Below are 21,063 nucleotides of genomic sequence, written 5' to 3'. Positions count from 1 at the left end.
CTAGGGTTTTTACAATTAACTTTAAATAGCTAAAAAAAATATTTATTTCCTTTTTTATTTAGAGCAACAACCATCAAAATAAAATATTTAAAATTTTATTATAAGTTACGTCCTTTTCTAATTGTTTTTCTACGTATTTTGTAACTTTACTTTAAAAATAAATAGTAAATTAATAGTAAAAACAAAAACATGGCCATTTAAAACTTTTTTTAATAAATGTTGATGAATTTTGAATTTGTTGAATTTGTATTTCTTCTTTAAAAATATGTTAGTTCTTTTACTTCCATATTTATTTCGCCCATTAAAAAACATCCCTTTGAGGTATTTTTATTTATACTTTTATTTGTAGATTCTTAGAGTAGTTTGTGTTGTTCAAGATTACATAGAATTTGTTTACATATCTAGTAGATCAATATCCCATTTACATAGAGTCAACATCATAAAAAATTGTTCGCCGCGGGGCTAATGACATTCCATTTTTCCTTTTTCATATTTCATAGTATAATCTACCGGGCTGCGAACAGGGGCTAGTGGTTGGTGGATAGTGGGAGGTTGGTTAGGCGCGATACAAATTTAGCTATACGCTAGACGACAGATGTGCGACATTATAAAATAAATAACATGGTTACTGCTCGCCGCCCGTGCCGAATATCTGCGATGGCCACTCCTATTCATATTTTTGGGGTAGGCGGAATGGATATCCATCTGGTTTTGGATGCTCTACATCTTATAGGTGGCAGGCACGGAGCGCGGATAGTCCAGATCGTACATCTGGGCCTTGATGAAGGCCAGCTTATTGGCCGGTTCGGGGCGAACGGTGGCCAATCCGTTCTTATACGCGTACTCCACAATCTTTTCGGCAATGGCCACCGAACAGCTCACGATCGAGTTGAGCGGAGGATACAAGCTGCCCTTGTCCAGGTCATCCTTGGAGACCAGCTCCGCCAAACGCTCGGCAGCCACCAAGAAGACCTCCTCGGGAATGGTCAGCATGCCGGCGCACAAAACTCCGAGTGCCACTCCGGGGAAAATGTACGAGTTGTTGCCCTGGCCCGGGAAGTACTTCTTGTTGTTGTACGTCACGGGTGCGAAAGGCGATCCGCTGGCGAAGATGCAGCGACCCTTGGTGTGGGTGTATGCCTCCTCGGCGGTGCACTCCGCCTTGCTGGTCGGATTGGACAGCGCGAAGATGATGGGGGTCTCATTGATGTCGGCCATCAGCTCGAGGATCTCCTGGTTGAAGGCTCCGCCCTGGGCAGCGGCTCCAATGAGGACATTGGGACGCACCTTGCGCACCGCCTCGGCCAAAGTATCGATGGGTTCGTGCAGCTGGGCAAAGTGCAGCTTGTGCTCGGTGAGTCCACCCTTTGGGCGATCGCGGACAATGACACCGCGGCTAAAATATAAGATATTAATTAGTATTTAGTTAAGGATTTTTTTTAAATAAGCTTTTACCTGTCCACCATCCAGATGCGGGACTTGGCCTCCTCCTCGGAGAGACCCTCGGCCTTCATGGCCATCAGACACAGGTTGGCAATACCCAGAGCCGCCTCACCGGCGCCCAAGAACAACAGCGTGTTATCCCGCAGCTGGGTCTTCTTGATCTTCAGCGAGGCGAGCAATCCAGCGACGGCCACCGAAGCGGTTCCCTGGATGTCATCGTTGAAGGTGCAGAAGCTATCGCGGTACTTGGACAACAGCCTAAACGCATTGGCATTGGCAAAGTCCTCAAACTGAATCAGGCAATTCTGGCCAAAGCGACGCACGCAGGCATGCATGAACTCATCGATGAACTCATCGTAGAGAGCCCCGGTGGCTCGGTTCTCGCGCAGACCAATATACAGGGGATCCTCCAGCAGGGATTCGGTGTTGGTGCCCACATCCAAGGTGATGGGCAGGCACTGCGATGGCTTAATGCCGGCTAAGGCGGTGTACAGGGACAGCTTGCCCACGGGGATGCCCATGCCATTGGCACCCAGATCACCCAGACCCAGGATACGCTCGCCGTCCGTCACCACAATAGCACGCACATCGGTTTCCGGCCAGTTCTTAAGCACATCGTAGATGTGTCCCTTGTCCTTGATGGAGATGAACATGCCCTTGGCGCTCTGGTAGATCAGGCTGTAGCGCTGGCAGGCCAATCCCACGGTGGGCGTGTACACCAGGGGCATCATGTGACTGATGTCCGAGCTGAGGACCTTGTAGAAGAGCCTCTCGTTCCGCTCGGACAGGCTGATCAGGTACATGTACTTGTCCAAATCCTGATCCAGGCGATCCAGGAGGGCGCGGCAGTGCTCCACCTGCTCGTTGGACTCGCGAACCACGTAGGGCAGCAGGCCATGGATACCCAGCTGCTGGCGCTCCTCATGGGAGAAAGCCAGGCCCTGAAAATGGGATATAATAAGATACAATTTTTAGTTTTTTTAGGTATTTAAAACACACAAAACAAATATAACACTTGGATCAGGAAGTTAAAGATCTTTCTAAAAAAATATTATAATTATTTTATCTTATCAACTTTATATCTCCTGATAGTTCCCTTTTGATTGATTAAAAATCTAGTACTTAAATGGCCTGATCGCCCCACGAAATGATTATAAAACCGTTCAAACAAAACAAACTCAAGTAGGATGGTGGAAAAGTTTGCCTCCGCTTATCGTGGACCTCTATTTCCCAGCACGCGCCCCTATATATTCTAGACAAACCGACTGGAACTGGCCACCAGTTATCAGGCGACCTTCACAGATCCGATGAGATAGATCTGTCGCCCAGGCACGAGTCGGGTTTCAAGTTCAAAGTCAAGTTCCGGCGACAAGTCGATAGAGAATTAAAACTGAAATACGATTTGCAATGGGAACTCTAATATAAACAGAGTACATTTGAGGAGAATGACTCAGCTTTGGCCTCGTTTCACACGCACAATTACGACTAGTTTTCGAAAGTTTTTTGCTCCGTAATTGCTGGGGTTATTATCGAAATGGGATTATGTTGGGGGCGTTATTTCAAACTTTTGACTTGGTCACATATGTAGATAAAGAAAATACGTGCAAGTTGACATTCAAACACAAATTACGCTGGATTATGTGGCATTTAAATTACGGATGTACCTGCTAATATGCACATTAGGGAATAATTACTCGTGCCTTGAGTAACTTGGCAAATGGCAGCTGTTTTTAAATCGTGCCCATACAAAGGCTTTGAGTAACGCTTCTTTGGACATTAAATCTCAACCTTGAATATATAATACCCACATGTAAATTTTCATTATAAAACATTCCATCAAAAGCCATCAGCCAATTTGCAGCCGAACAAGTTTTATATTTATAGCAAATCTGACTGCTTTACACAAAAATGTATTTTGCCCAAAAGGTGAATTAAGTAAGCTTTATAAAGAAATTTAATTTCAATTTCATTTTACCCCAAATTAAGTATTTATTGAAAATTATAGTTATTAAGTCATCAGTTTGAATTTAAATAAAATTTTTGTTTTATTTCTGTCACGCAATGTAAAATGTTTATAACGATACATATATGATATATATATACATATATGTCTAAGATTATTTTTACCTTTTTTATATATTTACATTATTTGTTATTTAATTAGTATCACTATGACATTTACGTATTCGTAACTTATCAAACTTCTTCATCTTCCATTTAAATGAGTCAGCTTTAATCGAAAATTTCCCAGTTGACCACAAATTAGCTTAATTTTAATGACATGAGTTTTTTTTACCTATTCATGGTGACAGGAAAAGAAACCCACTTTTTATCTTTGAAATAATGACAACTACAAGTTTTTTATTGAACCTCTGGGGGCACGTCTACAAAAAATTACACCTTGAGATCCAGAAGATTCTAATTAAATAAAAATACTTTAAAAAATTGATATATATGGTAAAAACTCTCATCAAAAAAAATTCTGACCGAAAAAAAGTGAAATTTAAACTAATAAAGGCTTTACAGGAAAGTCCATGTGTCAAGTGTCGTACGTATTAAATTCAATTAGTTCTGAACTTGCTGTTTGTACAATAAACACTCGAGTGATCCCCATAAACAATAATTTACTACCCTGAGGAGCCTCGAATTAACCATTATCGTGTTGCTACGTCATCGGTGGGCTGGTGAAATACGAAAAAATCGAGAGAACGACACCGTTGACATTGAAAGCGACGCACGACCGTCGATAAGCGTGCGAAAGTGTTTACAAACCGCCTGGCAACAAGTATTCCCCATTCTCCATTCCACATACCTTAATATACATACAAAAATACATCAACTGCTTCAAACATCCGAGTTTGCCTCATACATAAAACCCCCTAAACTTAGGTTTCGCTTAAATAAATAGTAAAAAAAATTATAAGTTTTTTTATTTAACTTTATTTATTTAACTTTAAAATAAGAAAAAAAAAACATAAGAACTAATTCTTAAAACCATTGTGTATAATTTTTTAGAAGACGGATATAATTTTAAGAAAAAATCCTAATATAAAAGGCTATTTACTTCGCTTTGGCTGTATAACAAATACAGACATGCGTATACGTAATGGGCAACTCCGGGATTACGCATACACATTTCGCATGATATTGCAAAGAAAACAAAAATCGAAAATAGACAAAAATCGGAGCAACAACCAAAACGAACCCAAACACAAATTAGCGCGCGCTCAGCTGATTTTTTTTGCACTGTCTGGCGCGACCAGTTCGATCATTATGATCGCAATCGTGATCATCATTATACCTACCAACAGCTAATCATTAAGTCGTCGCTGTCTCTGAACTTTGAATACGATTCGGATGACGAAAGCGTCGCTTTAATCAGCACAAGTCGAAATAGACACAAGCGGGCAATCTCAGGCAAACTGTTTCCTTCGCAAAGGTGAGCTGATGAAAAGGTTTTGTTTTGTTTCTCAGGCAGGTTAAACTATAGTCTTTTGTGGGTCAGACGATGTGGAATGATGGAGGGATGAAAGTGCCAGTGAATCAGGCTATTCTTCAAAGAACCATGGAACTTTGCCGGAAGCGAAACATACGAGTTTATGAGTCACAGTGGAAAAAACTCAAACTGCTTAGACAAATAAGAAAATTTTAAAATATCACAATAATAATTACATTTTCCATGTATGTATACTATAAAAACTATATCTAAACTTTGATAAAAAACTAATCAAATTTGTTTAATTTCCACTCTAAATCGCACCTAAACAATCGCACAGCCATTGACAAGTACACTATATATTATTCTTTCTTTGCTTGCCCAATATAAACAACCAATACCGATAAGTCAATGAGTAAACAATGAAATAATCCAACTATTTCAACAAGTTCCGAGCTCTCTGCTCTTTCAGCACATTGACCGCTTGAATTTGTTTAAATTTTTAATTTCCTCAGACGAGCAATAAATAACGAAATACGTGAAAAAGAACCAATAAAGCAAGAGACAAACAAAAACGTAGAAATGCAAATAATTTTCCCTATTCGCTAACTGTATTTAGAGTGGGCAAACACACAGATAAATATATAATATATATAAACGGCTGATACCGAATGGGGATTATCGTTATTCAGTTCTTTATACTCGCTGTTCGAAACAAAGATAAATTTATGACTGAATGTAGGTCAGTTTTTGCTGGTTGGATCGGATTCGGATTTTGCGATGTTTTTAAAAGAGATAAGAACTTGAAAACTTTCCACAGGGAAGCATAAGGAAATCAAAACAAACCTCAGCTGTTTCGGGGAAGGAGGTTGAGATAAACAAGTGTCACTTGTGGGGAGCGTGTAAGAAGTAATAACAAACTGTAGTACACAAGTGGCAGCTTCTTGATAAGGAAACTCGCCAAGATAATTTCTGGTTAAATTATTAATTTTCGGTCTGGCAAAAACTCAAGCGATTGTGGCCTGACGTAAGTCGACAAAGTTTTTATTGTTATTGCAATGGGGAAACGAAATTTTGGAGAGCCCCTCCATTATTCTTAGTAGAGCTACTGTTTACATTACGGAATTTTCCACCTATCAGCTTGCACACGAAAAAATCGTTGCCAAGTTAAAAAAATATAATTGAGACGTCTATTTTAAGTGTAATTTTTATATTTTTAAACATTTTAAACTCTGATTCTAGGGTTTTTAAATACAATTTTTTAAAGGGATTTGAAGTCATTTGATAAAAATGGTATTTGCATTGCAGTTTTTTATATCTAGAACTAAACATTTCGAAATTCTGTTTCACTGTGCATCTCCCCAAAAACACACAAACTAAAAGACCATGCGCCCTCTCTCTTCGAAATGCTCTCTAATATTTTCTGCAACAATTCGTGCATTAGCTCATTCATGTCTCCGTGGGAAAATAGCGTAAAAGCCAATGCAAGCAGAAAAAAGCGTACAAGCATTGAACTTGAAATTGCAATCTGAGATAAATGCTGTATAGAAATTCTGCGTGACGGATTCGTGTTAACCGCTTCATACCCTACAATTCCACTATTTGACAGACATTTAATTGGCTCAATTATAAAAGTTGGCTATCGATTTTCTGCGCCTTTGACAGCCTTTATAAAAAAATAAAAAAACCCAAAAAAATAACAAAAACTATGAGCTTTGGTCTTCCAGAGTGGCGCGTGTACTATTTGCTGTCTCTTTCGCTCTCTATGTCATCTAAAGGTCACCCACACCACTTGCCGAAAAATGAAGCCACTGCCAAAAAGTATCTTTTTTTTGCTCTGAATTCGTCAGCTGACGTTTCCGCTTAATATTTATTTATGTATTAATGAATTGGAATTTTTTATGCTCGTGCTGGTGTTAAAAATAGCCGGTGGCCTACAAAAAATCACACATTTTTCAAGAACAAGGGCTAGCTAGAAATTTGGGCCCTTATATTTAGTTTTAGGGTATAAAATAAAGATTTCACTCCCTGAGTAAATTTCTAAAATTTTGTAACTATTTAAGTTTAAAAATATTATTTTTAAATTTATTTCCCTAATCACTGTGCTCTAACCAAAATTCCCCAAGCTTAGACGAATTCTCGCCCCTTGATACCCAACACACCAAAACCAGAAAACCCGAATGCGAACCCACCCTAAAACCTTTGCCTGGTACTTTTCCACTAAACTTAAAGCCCCGCGGCGAAAGGGGATGGCCGTATGGAATGGAACTAGAGAACTAAATAACTAAAGAGAATATAAAACTCACCTTTGAGTAGCGCTTGTCGAAAAGTCGGCCGAATCCGGAGATGCTGCCAACGATTTCGTTATCGCCAGTTCCCCAGATTCCCAGGCGATCGCGCTGGACGTATTTATCCTGATTTCCAGTGGGTTTACTCATGTTGTCTTCCAAATTTGTTTGGGTATTGCTACTATAAGAACGTAGTTGCTGCTGTTGTTGTTGCTGCTGGTGGTGGAGGGCGTGCAAGCTGTGCTGCAATTGGTTCCAGTGATGTCGCGAGGATAACGGCAGACCCTTGGGCAAATCGCTGACTGTGGCTATATCACCCTGATCCGTGTACGTATTCGAATTCGATTTAGTATCCCTATCCGTATCCGTATCCGTCGTTGTTGCGACTTCGGCGGCACTTTGCGTTGTGATTCGTGTCGTTAGTTTTGCGAAATTGGAAAGTTCGTATTCGAGTGTGGTTGTCGTTGTAGTCGTATGATTTTTACACACACGACTACTACAACCACAGCTTTGGCTCTCCGTGAGTTGGGTGTGTGCATTGTTGTTATTGTTTGTGGGAGAGAAGCGCGCATCAGCTGTTCGGGTTCGGCAGTGAGAGCAGCCATTGCCATTGCTCTCGCCATTAGTGCTCCCGCTGAGCGAGCTTCCAACGGGAATGGTGGTCTTGTAGTAGCCGTGCTCCCGCTCTTTACCGTGGTTGTGTGTGTGCAGTGGCGTTATTTGGCCATTGGAAGGACTCTGGGAATTGTTGGCTGTGGGATATACCGGTGTGCTAAGGGAGAGAGAGAGCAGACAAAACAGGGGGGTGAGTGGGTGGGTGGCGACAGTGGGAGTGAGAGACAGGGAGAGTGGACAATTGTGCTGGCGGCATGCGAGATATGTTCTCTGTCATTCTCTGTAATTCAATTAAAGAAAAAACACTGAGCGCATCGAGTGTGAATGAATGTCAATGCAGGAGTGACAATAACGGCATTGCCAACTTTGTCATCGAAGAAGGGATACTCTTTCAAAGAAAATAAAATAAAAAGTTAAATTTATGTAACCTGAACTACTTTTCCATTTTCAAAGATGGTTTTTCAGAAAGTTTGCAACATGTCGTATGAGTAATATTTTTTTTAGAATTTACATTAACATTTTATTGCAGTACAAAAGTATTACCCACTAAACAAGTGTACTATTTTAAATGTTCAACGGGCTTCAGAATATCTTATTTTATAAAATACTCTTCAAAATTATTTCACCAATTTCGCAACTTTTGCATAAACCTAAATGTAAACATTTCCCAATATTGGCAATTGTCAATTTTTAAAATCTATAAATAGTGTACAAAATGGGATAAGCACACTTTCTAGGAATGGAAAATTTTTGGAAATTGTACGTCCACTTAGCTTTTAGAATAATATTGAAAAGCCATTATGTTTTCATGATTTTATAGTTCAGACTTGATTAAATTTAACTCTTTTCAAATGTTCTTAATTAAAATCTGTGCATGTTTTTTTAAAGACCAATCAATATTGTTTCTACCACTAAAAATCTCTGGACCTGTTAGGGTATTTTCCGTTTGAATTCCCTTATCAAGCTTTTTAAAGCCCTTGCAAAGTGCATACATCATTACATTTATATGTATGCACATATGTTCATATGCAGGCACTTTATTAAGCCCCAGTGAACCCGATGAGGTGATGCACCGCAGACAGGCCTTCGAGATGGGAACCGATAATCAACGTGACAAAGTGACACTGATTATCGCCGATCCAGAAACACACCCTCATGCTCCATGGTCCACTGGTACTCAGCCGATTATGGTACAATATTATTCTTATTATTTTCCACTCACAGCCGTCCAAAGGTTTTTCTGATTCCGGAACAGCGTTGGAGGATCGCGTACATGGCGTGCACTTGTGATGTTCTATTTGTCCTACGTTAACTTTTGGTATTGATATTGATTTCCCCGGCAATTATCTCGCTATATGATTTTTTTTTGTCTGTGTTGCTGCAGCTTTCGTGCTAAACTGAACCACAGTGTTCGATTTGTTTTGCCAACGAGTCTCTTTCTCTTTTACATTTTACACTTTTGCCAATTCTGTTTTGTTTTTCCTCTCTCTTCCTCTCGCAGATTAGTTGGATCGGCTACATATATTCGTAGGCGGGGGGAAATCAGCTGACTGATAAGGGCGGTACAAACACTTATCTATACGTACACTATTAAACGCTGAGACCCATAATAACAACAATAATTACCAGTCTAATCATTTGTCTGGGACCTGGAAAACATTACGATGCGGCGTGAAAAACATGTGAAAAATATTCCTTGAGAACTGCAAATGCCGAAATAATAATAATTAAAGTAAAAAACGAATGCAAATTAAACCTTTATCACTAGCTCTGTTGCTATATTATTTAATATTTTGTTAGCCAATCGGCAAGTCGAGATTGGAACACCCTACAAAATATTACTTAAAATTCCCCATAACTAATTTTTAAAACAAATTGAAAAAGATTACAAAATTTTGAAAAAAAAATCTATCGATAGGAAAACTTATTACTAATTTATTGTTGGTAATCTATTTTTATTAACTCGATTTTAATTGGAAAACTATATGTTCCACTATTTTTTTCTAATATAATAGAGTATTTATTGTCTTCTCACCAACGCTTCCTCCTAAATTTGTCTTCTATGAATAGGTATAAATTATTTAAAGATACGGCCCAAGGCAGAAACCTAATTACGAGCCGGGCCGTATGAAAACCTTAGCCTTAACCTTCAGTGTCCCGAACCGTTTGAATCCCCGCCTCACTTTGCACTTGAGTCACTCATACGCCCGGTGGGTTCGATGTCTGCTCCGTTCAATTATTACACAAAAATTGAAAGTAAAACACGACAGGCAAATAAATTGGAATATTTCACACATGTGTGTGTCCAAGTAACCTTCATAAATATTAACAATTTACCTCAGCTGTGCTTTATAACGATTTCAGTCTTTATTTTGACGAGGACTTTCGTGAGCAAAACACACCTGTCGCTGCTGTTTTTTTGTGTTTAATTCGAAAATCAGTAATTATAGATGAGGATTACCGATTTTATGTCGATGGGCGGCATGGCGCGTGCCAGGATAATTTTCTTTATCGGAGCGTCGATGAGTCGCTCGTAAATCGCTGATAAAATGCTAGTAAACCGCATCATTAAACACTAATGACACCTCAAAATATAGATAAAATGAAGGGGGCGTGATCATGGGCGGTTGTTTGCTTACGGTTTGCATTAGGAAAAAGCCAGGTTATTGCTGGGTTGGTCTACAATTTCAGGAAATACTATACTGGAGGATTTTTTATGAACAGAAAACAAACAAAGAAATATATAATGTAATTTAACATAAAATATATATTTTTTATAATTAATTTAAAAATATTTTTATTGTGACAGGAAGAAAATAAGATTTTTTCCTGAACCCACAAACTTTTAGTCCAACTCTCGCATTTCCTAATTCCTCTTTCAGGTTGCATTTCTTTAAAGATTTTTAGTTTGTGCACTTTTCCACTTCTTTGCTTACCCATTTTCATCGAAATTCCTTATGGCACTGCGATCGGCGCAAATGGAACTGGAATTACCCATTTTTGGTTTTCAATTTTCTTTTAACTCACTCCAGTAAAATAAAAAAAGTTAATTATTTTCCAAAGAGAACAAATACACTCGGAGACTGAGAAAGTAGACCAAAATCGACGAGGGCTTTTCACACGCGAATATATTAAGTTCAAACCCCTTTGTCCACACGGTATTTCGCCTAAATTATTCAAAGCCGTTAATAACTGAAATTAAAAGAGCGTTTTTAGCAATTGCGCTGGACTAAGCAACTCTGAACCGCCTGAAACTGAATCAAAAACTGAACTCGCGCTGGAATCGCAGCTTTTCGAGTACCGGAGGCCACTTGTTAGCGAGCGGCCCAAAGGAGAATGTCCGCTACAGGTGCGAGCAGGAGGGCAGTACTGGCCCCCGCCCCCTCTCCCCCGCGCACGCAGGCAGCACGCGACATTTGCTCGAGAGTTGAGTCACTTCGGGTGGCCCCAGACAAGTACAGTGTCATCTGGCTAAAGCAGATGCCATATAATATCTTATTACAAAATAAAGCGGGTTTCTAAAAACTTTAGGGTTTTTAAATGTTTTTTAAACGATTATAACTAAAAAAGAAAAATTAATTATTTTTTTTTTATAATTTCGATAATCATTAATGTTTATATAGTAAAAAACAGATCCGTTTACCAAACTCTATAAATTGATTTAATGTAGATTATTTCTTATTTTATTTTTAGAAGTTAATTTTAATGGATAAAATGTATGACTTTAAGGTCTCCTTTAAGTTCCCATTAAATAAATAATTTAATTCTGGAAATAAATGTTGTTCAGACCACATATTCAGGTTTTGCCGTATTTGATTAATCGTTGCAGCCTTAGAGAAGCTTTGGCGTTGAGTTGGACTTCATTTGGAGTCGCACAAAACTTGAGCGGTTGGTTAATCGCAACGACCTCTGGGCGGCTCACACAAATGCATGAAGCAATTTGTTGCTGGCCAATTAAAAAATAATAATATCAGGTATAAGAGAAGGCAACTCGATGGCTGACCATCGCGTCCCAGTCGGCTGCACTTGGCAACCGAAGAAAATTGATAAGTAAACACAATGGATTCCGGGTCTTTTAGAAATCAGTGAAGTAAAACGAAATTGTAGTGAATTCAATAGTCGGTTTGGCCAATCCATCAGTTTTTTTACTGGCTGTATCTGATTTTATCAACTAATTATTTTACCGTTTCTTCAATTGTCACCTGGGTGACACACGGATTTTAATTAGATTTACTTTATTACTCTCTCGTCTGTACAAGTCAGAATATATATTGCATGAATGTTTAAAAATCTTGTTAAATTGTGTAAATATGATACAAATTAATTACCGTGCTTAGTTTGCTATACTAAATTTATTATTGCATCAGCTGTAATGTGTGCATTGTTTATTGTTTGTAACTTTGCGAAACTGCCACATAAAAAGTTGCAACACGGTTTCAATTGTCGTCAGGGTCAAATGTAATTTAAAGCCCGATACAAACAAATGCATTAACTATGAAAAACATTTCAAAATGAAACCTTAATTTTTGTTAGGAATAGTTAAGCGGCCTACATTAAAACTGTTTAAGAATTTTTTAAAGGGTTTAACACTTTTTTTATAAACCACAGATAACTTTGATGTTTTTAAAATTTTCCATCCACTTGAACTATTTTAAAAAATTTCACTGTTTAAATAACCACAAATAAGATATACCCAAAAAACAAAAATGACCCTGGTTTTTTCGGCGATTTATACAATTGCTTAAACCACAGATAGCTCTTCAGTCTACAAAGTTTTCTATTTACGTACAATTTTATCAAGTTCCTTCAAGTGACCACCAAAATAAATAAATACAAAACTTTATACAAATAATTTATATATAATTATCGGTTTGGCCTCATTTTTAAACTTCTTAACAGAATTAATTGAACACCTGACAAGCACTAAAAAGTAAAAATGTGAAAACATTGATTTTTTGTAATTAAAAAAAATTTTTTTTTAAGATTTTTTTAAAATTTTTTTTTATTTAAAAACCTTTTAATGTTCAATTTTATGGCGGGCCAAAAAATATTCTACCAGTTGAATTGTGCAGTTTCTGAAAGCTTCAACAGATGGCGCTATTCTCTTTTTTTTTTAATAATACGTAGGTGGCGCCAGTGCTGTAGTTCCAGAAATTTCCGCACGATACACAATTAAGTTAATTCATACGAAACTGAAAGAATCAGAGTCGAAATTTACTCGGTAAAAATAAGGCTGTAATTGTTACCCCAAAATATGAACTCCAAAAACAATATATGTTTTCTATTTTCTCTGGCGAAATTATCCAACTTGAAATAGCCTTTCAAATGAAAGTAAATTCGTTGGCAATATTTTGTGCTTTCACTGCGTTGCCATTCGAAAGTGAATCAAAACGCCATATCTTCTACATTATAATATACCAGTCAACATAATGAATTATGATTGTTATTTCAGATGGATCCATTGTGTGTGTCAGCTGTTTTCCCAGGTCCTTTCACATCCTCTACTTCACTATGTTTTTCACTTTTTGCCAGTCTTCAATTTAATAACAACGAGATGAGGGGAAAAGCAACGACGTGCAACAAGCAACAAAGCAATTGAGGGCCACTTTTATCATCAAATGATTTTACCCAGCTAAGCTGGCGCAATTTTCACAGAGACGCATGTGATGAGAAAAACACTAGAAATATTCTGAGCTTAAAAACACAAAAATAAAATATCTTTATATTATTTTATAATATATGTAATGATTTATTTGTATATGAACTATTTGGTGTAAGTCTTCATAATTCATGATTGAAACCGAATATTTTATAAATTCTGAGGTAATAATAAAATATGCAGAATTTAATGGAATTTGTAACAGTGTTGCCAAATTTTTTGGTCTGCAGTGCAATTGCAAAAAAATGCCACTGTGGGTGGTGGTTACTGCATGGAAGTGTGGCGGTAATCTATCATAATTTTTATATCCTAAAATCCCATTTTTGTTATAGAGCAAAAATGTCTTAGAGCAAATATAATAAAATGGCCAACACATCGACGTCGATGTTCGCCAGCCGGAAGGTACAAAGGACGATGGAGGAGCTTCCACATTTATGCTCCTTGTCAAAGGATAACACACACACACTCCTGCCATACCAACAGTATGAAATTCCAGTCATCCGCTGGATTTTTCTCTATTTTCTATTTTCCATTCGCTTTTATCCGTTCCTTTTCCGTCTCTTTTTTTTCACCGCCATCTGTCTCTTTCTATTAGCCTTTGCTTTGCTGGCCGCGTTTTATTTTTCAATGCCTTGACTTGACTTTGGCCAGCACAAAAACGTTCAAATGGCCAACAATTTTATGAGTCTCGCGTACACGATCTCACTTGGACTCGGTCTTCTTCGGGGTCTTCCCATGCCGGAAATGCCAAAATGGTCACAAAATATATAGGATGTACAAGAAAAGTTGCTAGACTAAAAGTTACACTACTGTTCCTGATTTCATATATTTAAATGTATTCATTTGAAAAAAAATTCTGGTTTAAACCGAAATTTTATAGTTTTTTGTGGTACCGCTATTTACTTTATTTTCTAAAACACAACCAAAATGCGTTAATATCCTTGAATTTTTTTTTGATAATTCTTGTTTAAATGTCAACAAAAATGGCCGAAGGAAATATACACTGTTGAATTTTAAAGCCATCAATGTGCCATGAAAATTGTCGGGGACGTAGAGACGAAGAGCAGCCAAAGTAAATTTAAATTAATACGCGATAACTATTTTTTAATATATGGCCAGGTGGTGTCGGGTAGCGGTAAGTCAATATTTTATATTTAAATTAAAAACGGCAACGACCGGTAAAAATGCGACGAAGTAATGCGGCAAAAAAACCAAACGAGCCAACGTGGCGTATAATTAATTTTTAAATAATAATATAAAAGCAGTCAATAAAAAAAGGCAAGACAAAAATCCGAACACCATGCTGCCGTTAAAGTAAAATCAAGAATATATTGAGGTTTGTATTGAAAAAAATCGTTTCCCGCGTTTTAAACGGCTTTAAAAAATCACCGGCTCATCGATGGTAAGGGACTCCGACCGGCTCATTATACATTTACAACTACATTAAATGGGATGGCAGGCGGTGGAAGTCTGGTTGGAGTTATATTCACCGCCGGCCACGCCCACTTGGGAACATCGCCTGCGGGCGACAGGAGTTGGCTTCTCCGCCAGATGGCCGGAATGTCAGCTCCGCCGCCGGTGTCCTTGTTTCGAGGCATGTATTATTGGCCACTTGACTTGTGGGCTTCACGCGCTTTAATTGCAAGTCAAGAAGTTAAAATTTTACTGCAAAATTTCGCGTATTTAAAGGACTGTCTGCTATCAAATGTGGAACTTAAATTGAAAGTTTGACAAATTACAATGAATTTAATTGTTAATTTACTTAATATTTAATTATAAAGGTTATGGGAGCAGTAGTTTTCTATTTTTACTTAAATATAAAAAATGAAATGCTAAACTTGACAAAACAACTTCTTTTTACCTTTAAAATATTTCTAGAAGTCAAAACATATGTTTATTAATTTGAGATAAGTTAAATGTTGATAAAAATATTTTCCTAAAAATGTTAAAAGCTTTAAAAAATGTTTTAGCCGTTAATGTAATTAATTTTTCCCGAACTACTTCCCATATGAAATTATTTCCGTTTGCAAACATATTTCTTCCTTAACACTTTGAATATTCCAATTAATTTCCATTCGAGACATATTTATGGGCAAGTTGGTAATGTTTTAGCGTTGGAAAAAGAAGGGCAAAATGGAGACAAAGAAGCGACAATCAATTTAATTAAAACTTTTAACAAGCTTTGCATCATTTCACTTTCTCTCGGTTAGGCGCGTCTGTATGGTGTAAGTTGCCAGTAGGCTTTCGATTTTGGGACTTTTTTGGTTTGCTCGCGGATATGGCAACGTTTCATATTTGATATTAATTAAAAAGTTTACGCTGTCTGCTTGCTGCTTTAAAACAAATTGTTGTCGAAAGCAAAAAAAACAAATTGGGAAAAAAATAGGAAATCTGTTCAGTGATGAAAAAGCCAAACACAATGGCAGTTGCATGTGATCCATCAGGAGGAGATTGGGAAAATGGTGGCACGTTGGGTGAAAGTTCGGTGGGTTATTGGGGTTTGGCTGGGTTTCATGTTGCACTGTCGCCCGAAAACGAAACCCCGCGGTGACGACAGCTGCTAATGTCACGCCTCTTCTCTGACATTGCCGAAAAAATTCATAGCAAGAACAAAGTAAAACAATGGAAAATAAAAAGTCTGTGACACGACGAGAACAAAACTTCGGCTATAAAAATTTAATACTGACCTTCAACAGAAGAGTAAATCAAAACGTTATCCAGGAAGTATATGCATATGTAATACATATTATGTTTATTAATACTCCCTTTAAAAAATCAGCTCTACATAAATTTAATCTTTATTATGGTAAAACAAGTGATAACTTTTTAAGCTAAAATAAATCCTATGGCCAAATAATGTAAAAATATTATTTTACCAATTGCTTACTCTAAAGATTTTATTATGTTACAAAAAATATTGTGCCTTCCTTATTTAATCCGCAATTTACTTAGCCTGACGTTTAAGAATCTTATGTTACAAAACATTATTATTGGATAATTTGATTTTTATAACAAAGTTAAATAGCTTATGAAGAGCTTATTAATAAAAAATATAAACCGATTTACCAATTCTAAACAAATTAATATCCATAGAAAAAGTCTCCCTCACGCGTGTAGATTTCCTACATTGAAATCCATTTAAATCCACATTGAAAGTTCATTGAATTGATGGCAACAATTTGGCGGAACAGAAACGAAATGCAAATTGCTTCCTTTTTTGGGAAATTACAAATGTAATACGGACCTGCCTCATTTCTTATATTTCCTATTACATAAACAAAATACAAGTATGCAATTTTTTTTCAATTTACATACATATGAAAATATATATGCCCGTATTTATGCTCTTTGAAAATACGAACATTGTTCGCATAACTCATAAGTCTACTTATACTGGGACCCTCAAGCAAATCCGTACATGCAAATATGTGTTTGCAGATATACATATTTCGTGCCTATGACATTTTCAAATCAACGAACGTCGCGACGACTACTCGCCTTTCACTTTTACATCATAAAAGTCAAGCGTTTCCACCTCAAAATCGCACCGCTGCCTAGCCACGCCCCCCGCCCATAGTCTCGCCCTTAAATCGCGAAACAATATCCACCATATATTCGTGTGTGAAAGGAAAGGGAAACGAATTAATACGCTGAAAAAATACATTTTATACAGAATATATTTACATTTTTATGTGTAAGGATTAAAATTTTTTATCTCTCAATTTATATTTTTTTTAATATTTGTATATTTAGTTTTGAAGGTTATAAAACAAAAAAACAAATTTTAATCTTAAAATTTAGTTCATTTTTGGTTAGAATTTTTCCATATATGATTTATAATTCACAGTGCACCGTGCTGAACCGAACTCAACTTTTGCACAATAAACGAACGCACTTGACTGAAAATGTAAGCGATAATCCCCCGGGGCCACGACATTTCGGGGAGGTGAAAAACGCGCGTAATTGAACTCGGCAGAGTCCTGAAACTGGGATAAGTGGGAAGGATATGAGAAGTATTTGAAGCGGGAAATGCATATTTATGCCAAAGTTGCTCCTTTTTTTCGCAAACTCCATTCAAATGGTCCCATCTACGGTGGATACTAAACAAGAAACACTTAAATTTAATTTATTGTATTTCATTAAAAGAAATCTATAACTTTTATAGTATTTCAGCTTTACATTAGAGATAGCAATTAAAAGTAAGCCTTTTAGAAAAATGTTAAAAAATGTTGAATTTTTTAATTTAAATTTAAAAGCTAACAGATAATTCTTTATTATTTTATCTTATAGTTTGTTGATTAAAATTACAGAATATAGCTTTATTTAAGGTTTTTATATATTTTCCATATATCGGTTCCACTGTGCAGCGGTGTCTTTCAGAGGACCGGGTTCCTGTGAGTCCCCACATCCTGTTGCTAATAAACTCTCGCCGCGTTTGCCGACTGAAAGACTCAGCGATTCGACTCGAGTCCTCGTCCTCGAGGTTGCCGAGCGCCAATAAGCGCCAAACTTTGTCGATATTTATCGAATTTCATAGCCTCTGGTTAAATGTTTGCCGGTTTTGCATGTGTTTTTGGGCGACGGCGACGGCGGCGGCGGGTAGCGACTGCTTTGGCATTAAATAAAAGGAGACGGGGGCCTTCGTAAGCTAAGGGATGTGTGCACCCACATCCTTCGCGAGAGATTCTTCCGCCTTTGGGTTTATGGCATGTACTGAGGCATGTTTTAAGTGGTTTTACAGGACGCGCTTCATTGCGTCATGCAATCAATTTACTCAGCTCGTTATGTTTACCAAACGTTTATACAAACGAACACACTCTCGCATTCGCATATAAATTTATTCATATTTTAACTAATATTTATCAATACGAGTTGCGGCAAACGATTTTTCCTTTCCCAGGTAAAGCGAAATTGTGTGGTCCTGTGGGTGGGTGTGTCCTGCATATTTAGTGCTTATTATGGCGAAATGATTGTTTTCTTTTAGACGAGTTACATTTACATATCCCCATGTTAGGTACATATCGCGTAGACTCGACTCACGCAGCTACACATGTTCGGCGGTACAAAAACATAAAAAAAAATATTTATGCGCATAAATTGCGCAGCGTTATTCTAGCATTTAATTGGCCTTCAGCAACAACACAATAAAATTCAAAGGCGAATCGCTGGGATATCTTTCTCATTAAATTGTTCAGAAAAAGGTTAAACAAAATTAACCTAAAAGGGCTCGTTGATTTTTTAAAGTAGGTATGCTAATAATATAAAGAAAGGAACGTTTTTTGGATCTAATATAAATTAAAATTATTATTAAAATTTCCTTTAAATGTTTAATATAAAATCAAGTTTAAGTTTACCTACATATTTGCATTTATTTTTAATTTTCACTAGTTTTTAATATTAAAATATATTCTTATTAAATACTTTTATTAAGTTTAAAATATATAACTAGCAAATGTAATTAATTATAATCGCTCAAATCGAAACCCGGCTCAAATTGGTACAGAGAACAACCAAATATCGATTTATATAATTTAATACGTTGTTTTTCTATCCGATTGAGGCATCCAGATGGCGTGTTTTAAATAGACAGACATTTGCATTATAATTTTCCACACCTACGGACAAGGAAAAACAGAGTCGTTCGTTGAGTATATACAAAAAGGTGTCAAAGGCCTTTTGTCTGCCTGTCAATGACAACCAACCGGGCAAAAGTGTGCCAAAAAACCAGGCAAAAGACTTTGTTAACCCCAAAAACGACAACGCCATCGAGACTTTGTCAGCTGAGAATATTGTGTGCAAAATTCAAATCTATTCCTTTTTCCCTTTGCTGTCTTTGGCAGTCCCTTTTAGGCCCGCTGCCATGTCAAACATAATTTAAAGCCGTAGAAAATCGAAGGAACTCGGAGCCGGAATGCCGGCCGATTTGGGGGCCATAAGCTAAGCGCTGTCAGGCCTGCCAGTTGACCCTGACGAGCAATCGAGCAATCGATTTGCCAACGACCCAACGACTTTTACAAGCCTGTCACTTGACTTGGTCCTCAGTCCTTAGTCCTTAGTCCTGGTCCCTTTTGTTGGCCGATTTTATGCGGCTACAACATCGATGTGTGGTAATCGGGTCTCGAGCATGGGCGGCGATCCTAAGTCGGATTATTGACACGCCCACACAAGCGCACAAACACACGGAGGCCATAAAAATTAAATTTACAGTACTGAGAAAAAAAATTTAAAAAAAAATTCATGAAATTTAAAATAAATTGTGATTTTAAATACATAAGTATTCAAAAATATCTTATACTTTATTTAAAACAATATTCCATTTTTGTTTGAACTTTAAAAATGTAAATTTAAATAATAAGAAAGAAGGTCGTATTAAAACTAATCTTTGGAAAAATAATTTCCGAAATTTTTGAAAACATTTTACTTTTTTTTCCGCAGTTCACTCATTTTGCATTGTCTCCGTTGCAGTCCGTATCTTGAATTTCAATTAAACGTTCTCCGCCCTCTAATCGAATGAGCTGGGGCCATAACTCAGTCAAGGCTGAGCTCTGCGCGCTGTGAGTGTCCTGCGATTCAATTATGCTCCTCCTGTGCAATTTAGCCGCCCCTCATCCCGCCGTAAACTAATCGTAATTGAAGACTGCGCCGCGGCCTTCAGCCTCTCAGGTGTGTGTGAGTACTGGTCTCATTATTTATGGATTTGTTAGTGCAATTTGGCTTAATTAAGGTGTTGGACGTCGTCGGATCTCAAATTGTGTGCGCGAGAGGCGGAGACGGCCGGTGGTTTACCGAGGACTCGACAGAAAGCGAAATTGCACAGGAGTTGTCATCTGGTTCGGTTTCCGAGACCTCTAGAGATTTGTCCGAAAATTCTTTGGGACTTTAGCATCCTTGTTCCTAAATTTGGGTTGGTAATATAGATTTTGGGGGTGGGGTTACATAATGTTTACATTTTAATTATAATTTTTATTATTTAAGAAAATAAAACCTTTCTTTTTCATTAAGTAATAAGTAGGTAATTTCAATTAAAACGCAATAAAACAAGACTAACCGTACAACAAAATCCAATTAAGTTAAAAATCAACTTGGAATGCAATTGCAACTGCCGAACTTTAACCATTAGAAATATGATTTACCCCCAAAGGCATCTTCTCGCTAGTTTCTACGAAATTAAAAGCCAACATTTCATATTTTGATCGGAATTGTTTGCTCAAGCTCAAGCCAACCCCATTTCACATAACCGATTAGATGCTCTTTGTGCAATTTCGGGGTAATTTTTCAGTGGAATTTTTCCTCGCAATTGAGGTTCATAAAAACCGTATTGCACACATGTATAAATATTTCTATGGCACTGAGTGTGTGCGCTGCACTTATCCTTTCACTTGATGCGCATAATGAAGAGCACTTTGCGCTTATAAAAGCAATGGCTAAAAACAGGCAACAGAACAAACAGCCAAACAAACAAACAAACAAACACACAGACGTCAACGAGCGTGCGATTCGCATAAAGAAGCCTGTTGGCCCCATAGACTGGGGCGGGGGCAGGGGGCAGGGCAGTGAGTTGTGGGCGGTGGGTTGTGTGTGAGGTTGTTGCATTTACCATGCTTAAGATGGCACCCATACTC

General features: G+C 37.4%; 1 protein-coding gene and 1 long non-coding RNA gene across 2 annotated transcripts; one reads left to right on the top strand and one right to left on the bottom strand.

Annotated features, from left to right (window-relative positions):
- Window positions 1-315: 315 nt before the first annotated feature.
- Window positions 316-10,855, bottom strand: Men (Malic enzyme). Its single transcript, XM_017158106.3, has 4 exons — window positions 10,719-10,855; window positions 7,186-7,939; window positions 1,456-2,384; window positions 316-1,396 (listed from the first exon to the last, which is right to left on the bottom strand). Exons 1-4 carry the CDS (start codon window positions 10,778-10,780, stop codon window positions 721-723), a joined length of 2,421 nt encoding a protein of 806 aa, XP_017013595.2. The 5' UTR covers window positions 10,781-10,855; the 3' UTR covers window positions 316-720.
- A 3,560-nt stretch (window positions 10,856-14,415) lies between these two features.
- On the top strand, window positions 14,416-20,303 carry LOC138913676 (uncharacterized). Its single transcript, XR_011419482.1, has 3 exons — window positions 14,416-14,576; window positions 19,907-20,110; window positions 20,166-20,303. It is a non-coding gene; the product is annotated as an uncharacterized lncRNA (long non-coding RNA).
- Window positions 20,304-21,063: the final 760 nt, after the last annotated feature.

This window comes from Drosophila takahashii, chromosome 3R (genome assembly GCF_030179915.1).
Source record: "Drosophila takahashii strain IR98-3 E-12201 chromosome 3R, DtakHiC1v2, whole genome shotgun sequence".
In the NCBI taxonomy this organism is placed as follows: domain Eukaryota; kingdom Metazoa; phylum Arthropoda; class Insecta; order Diptera; family Drosophilidae; genus Drosophila; species Drosophila takahashii.
This window is presented reverse-complemented; position numbering and strand designations above follow the sequence as displayed.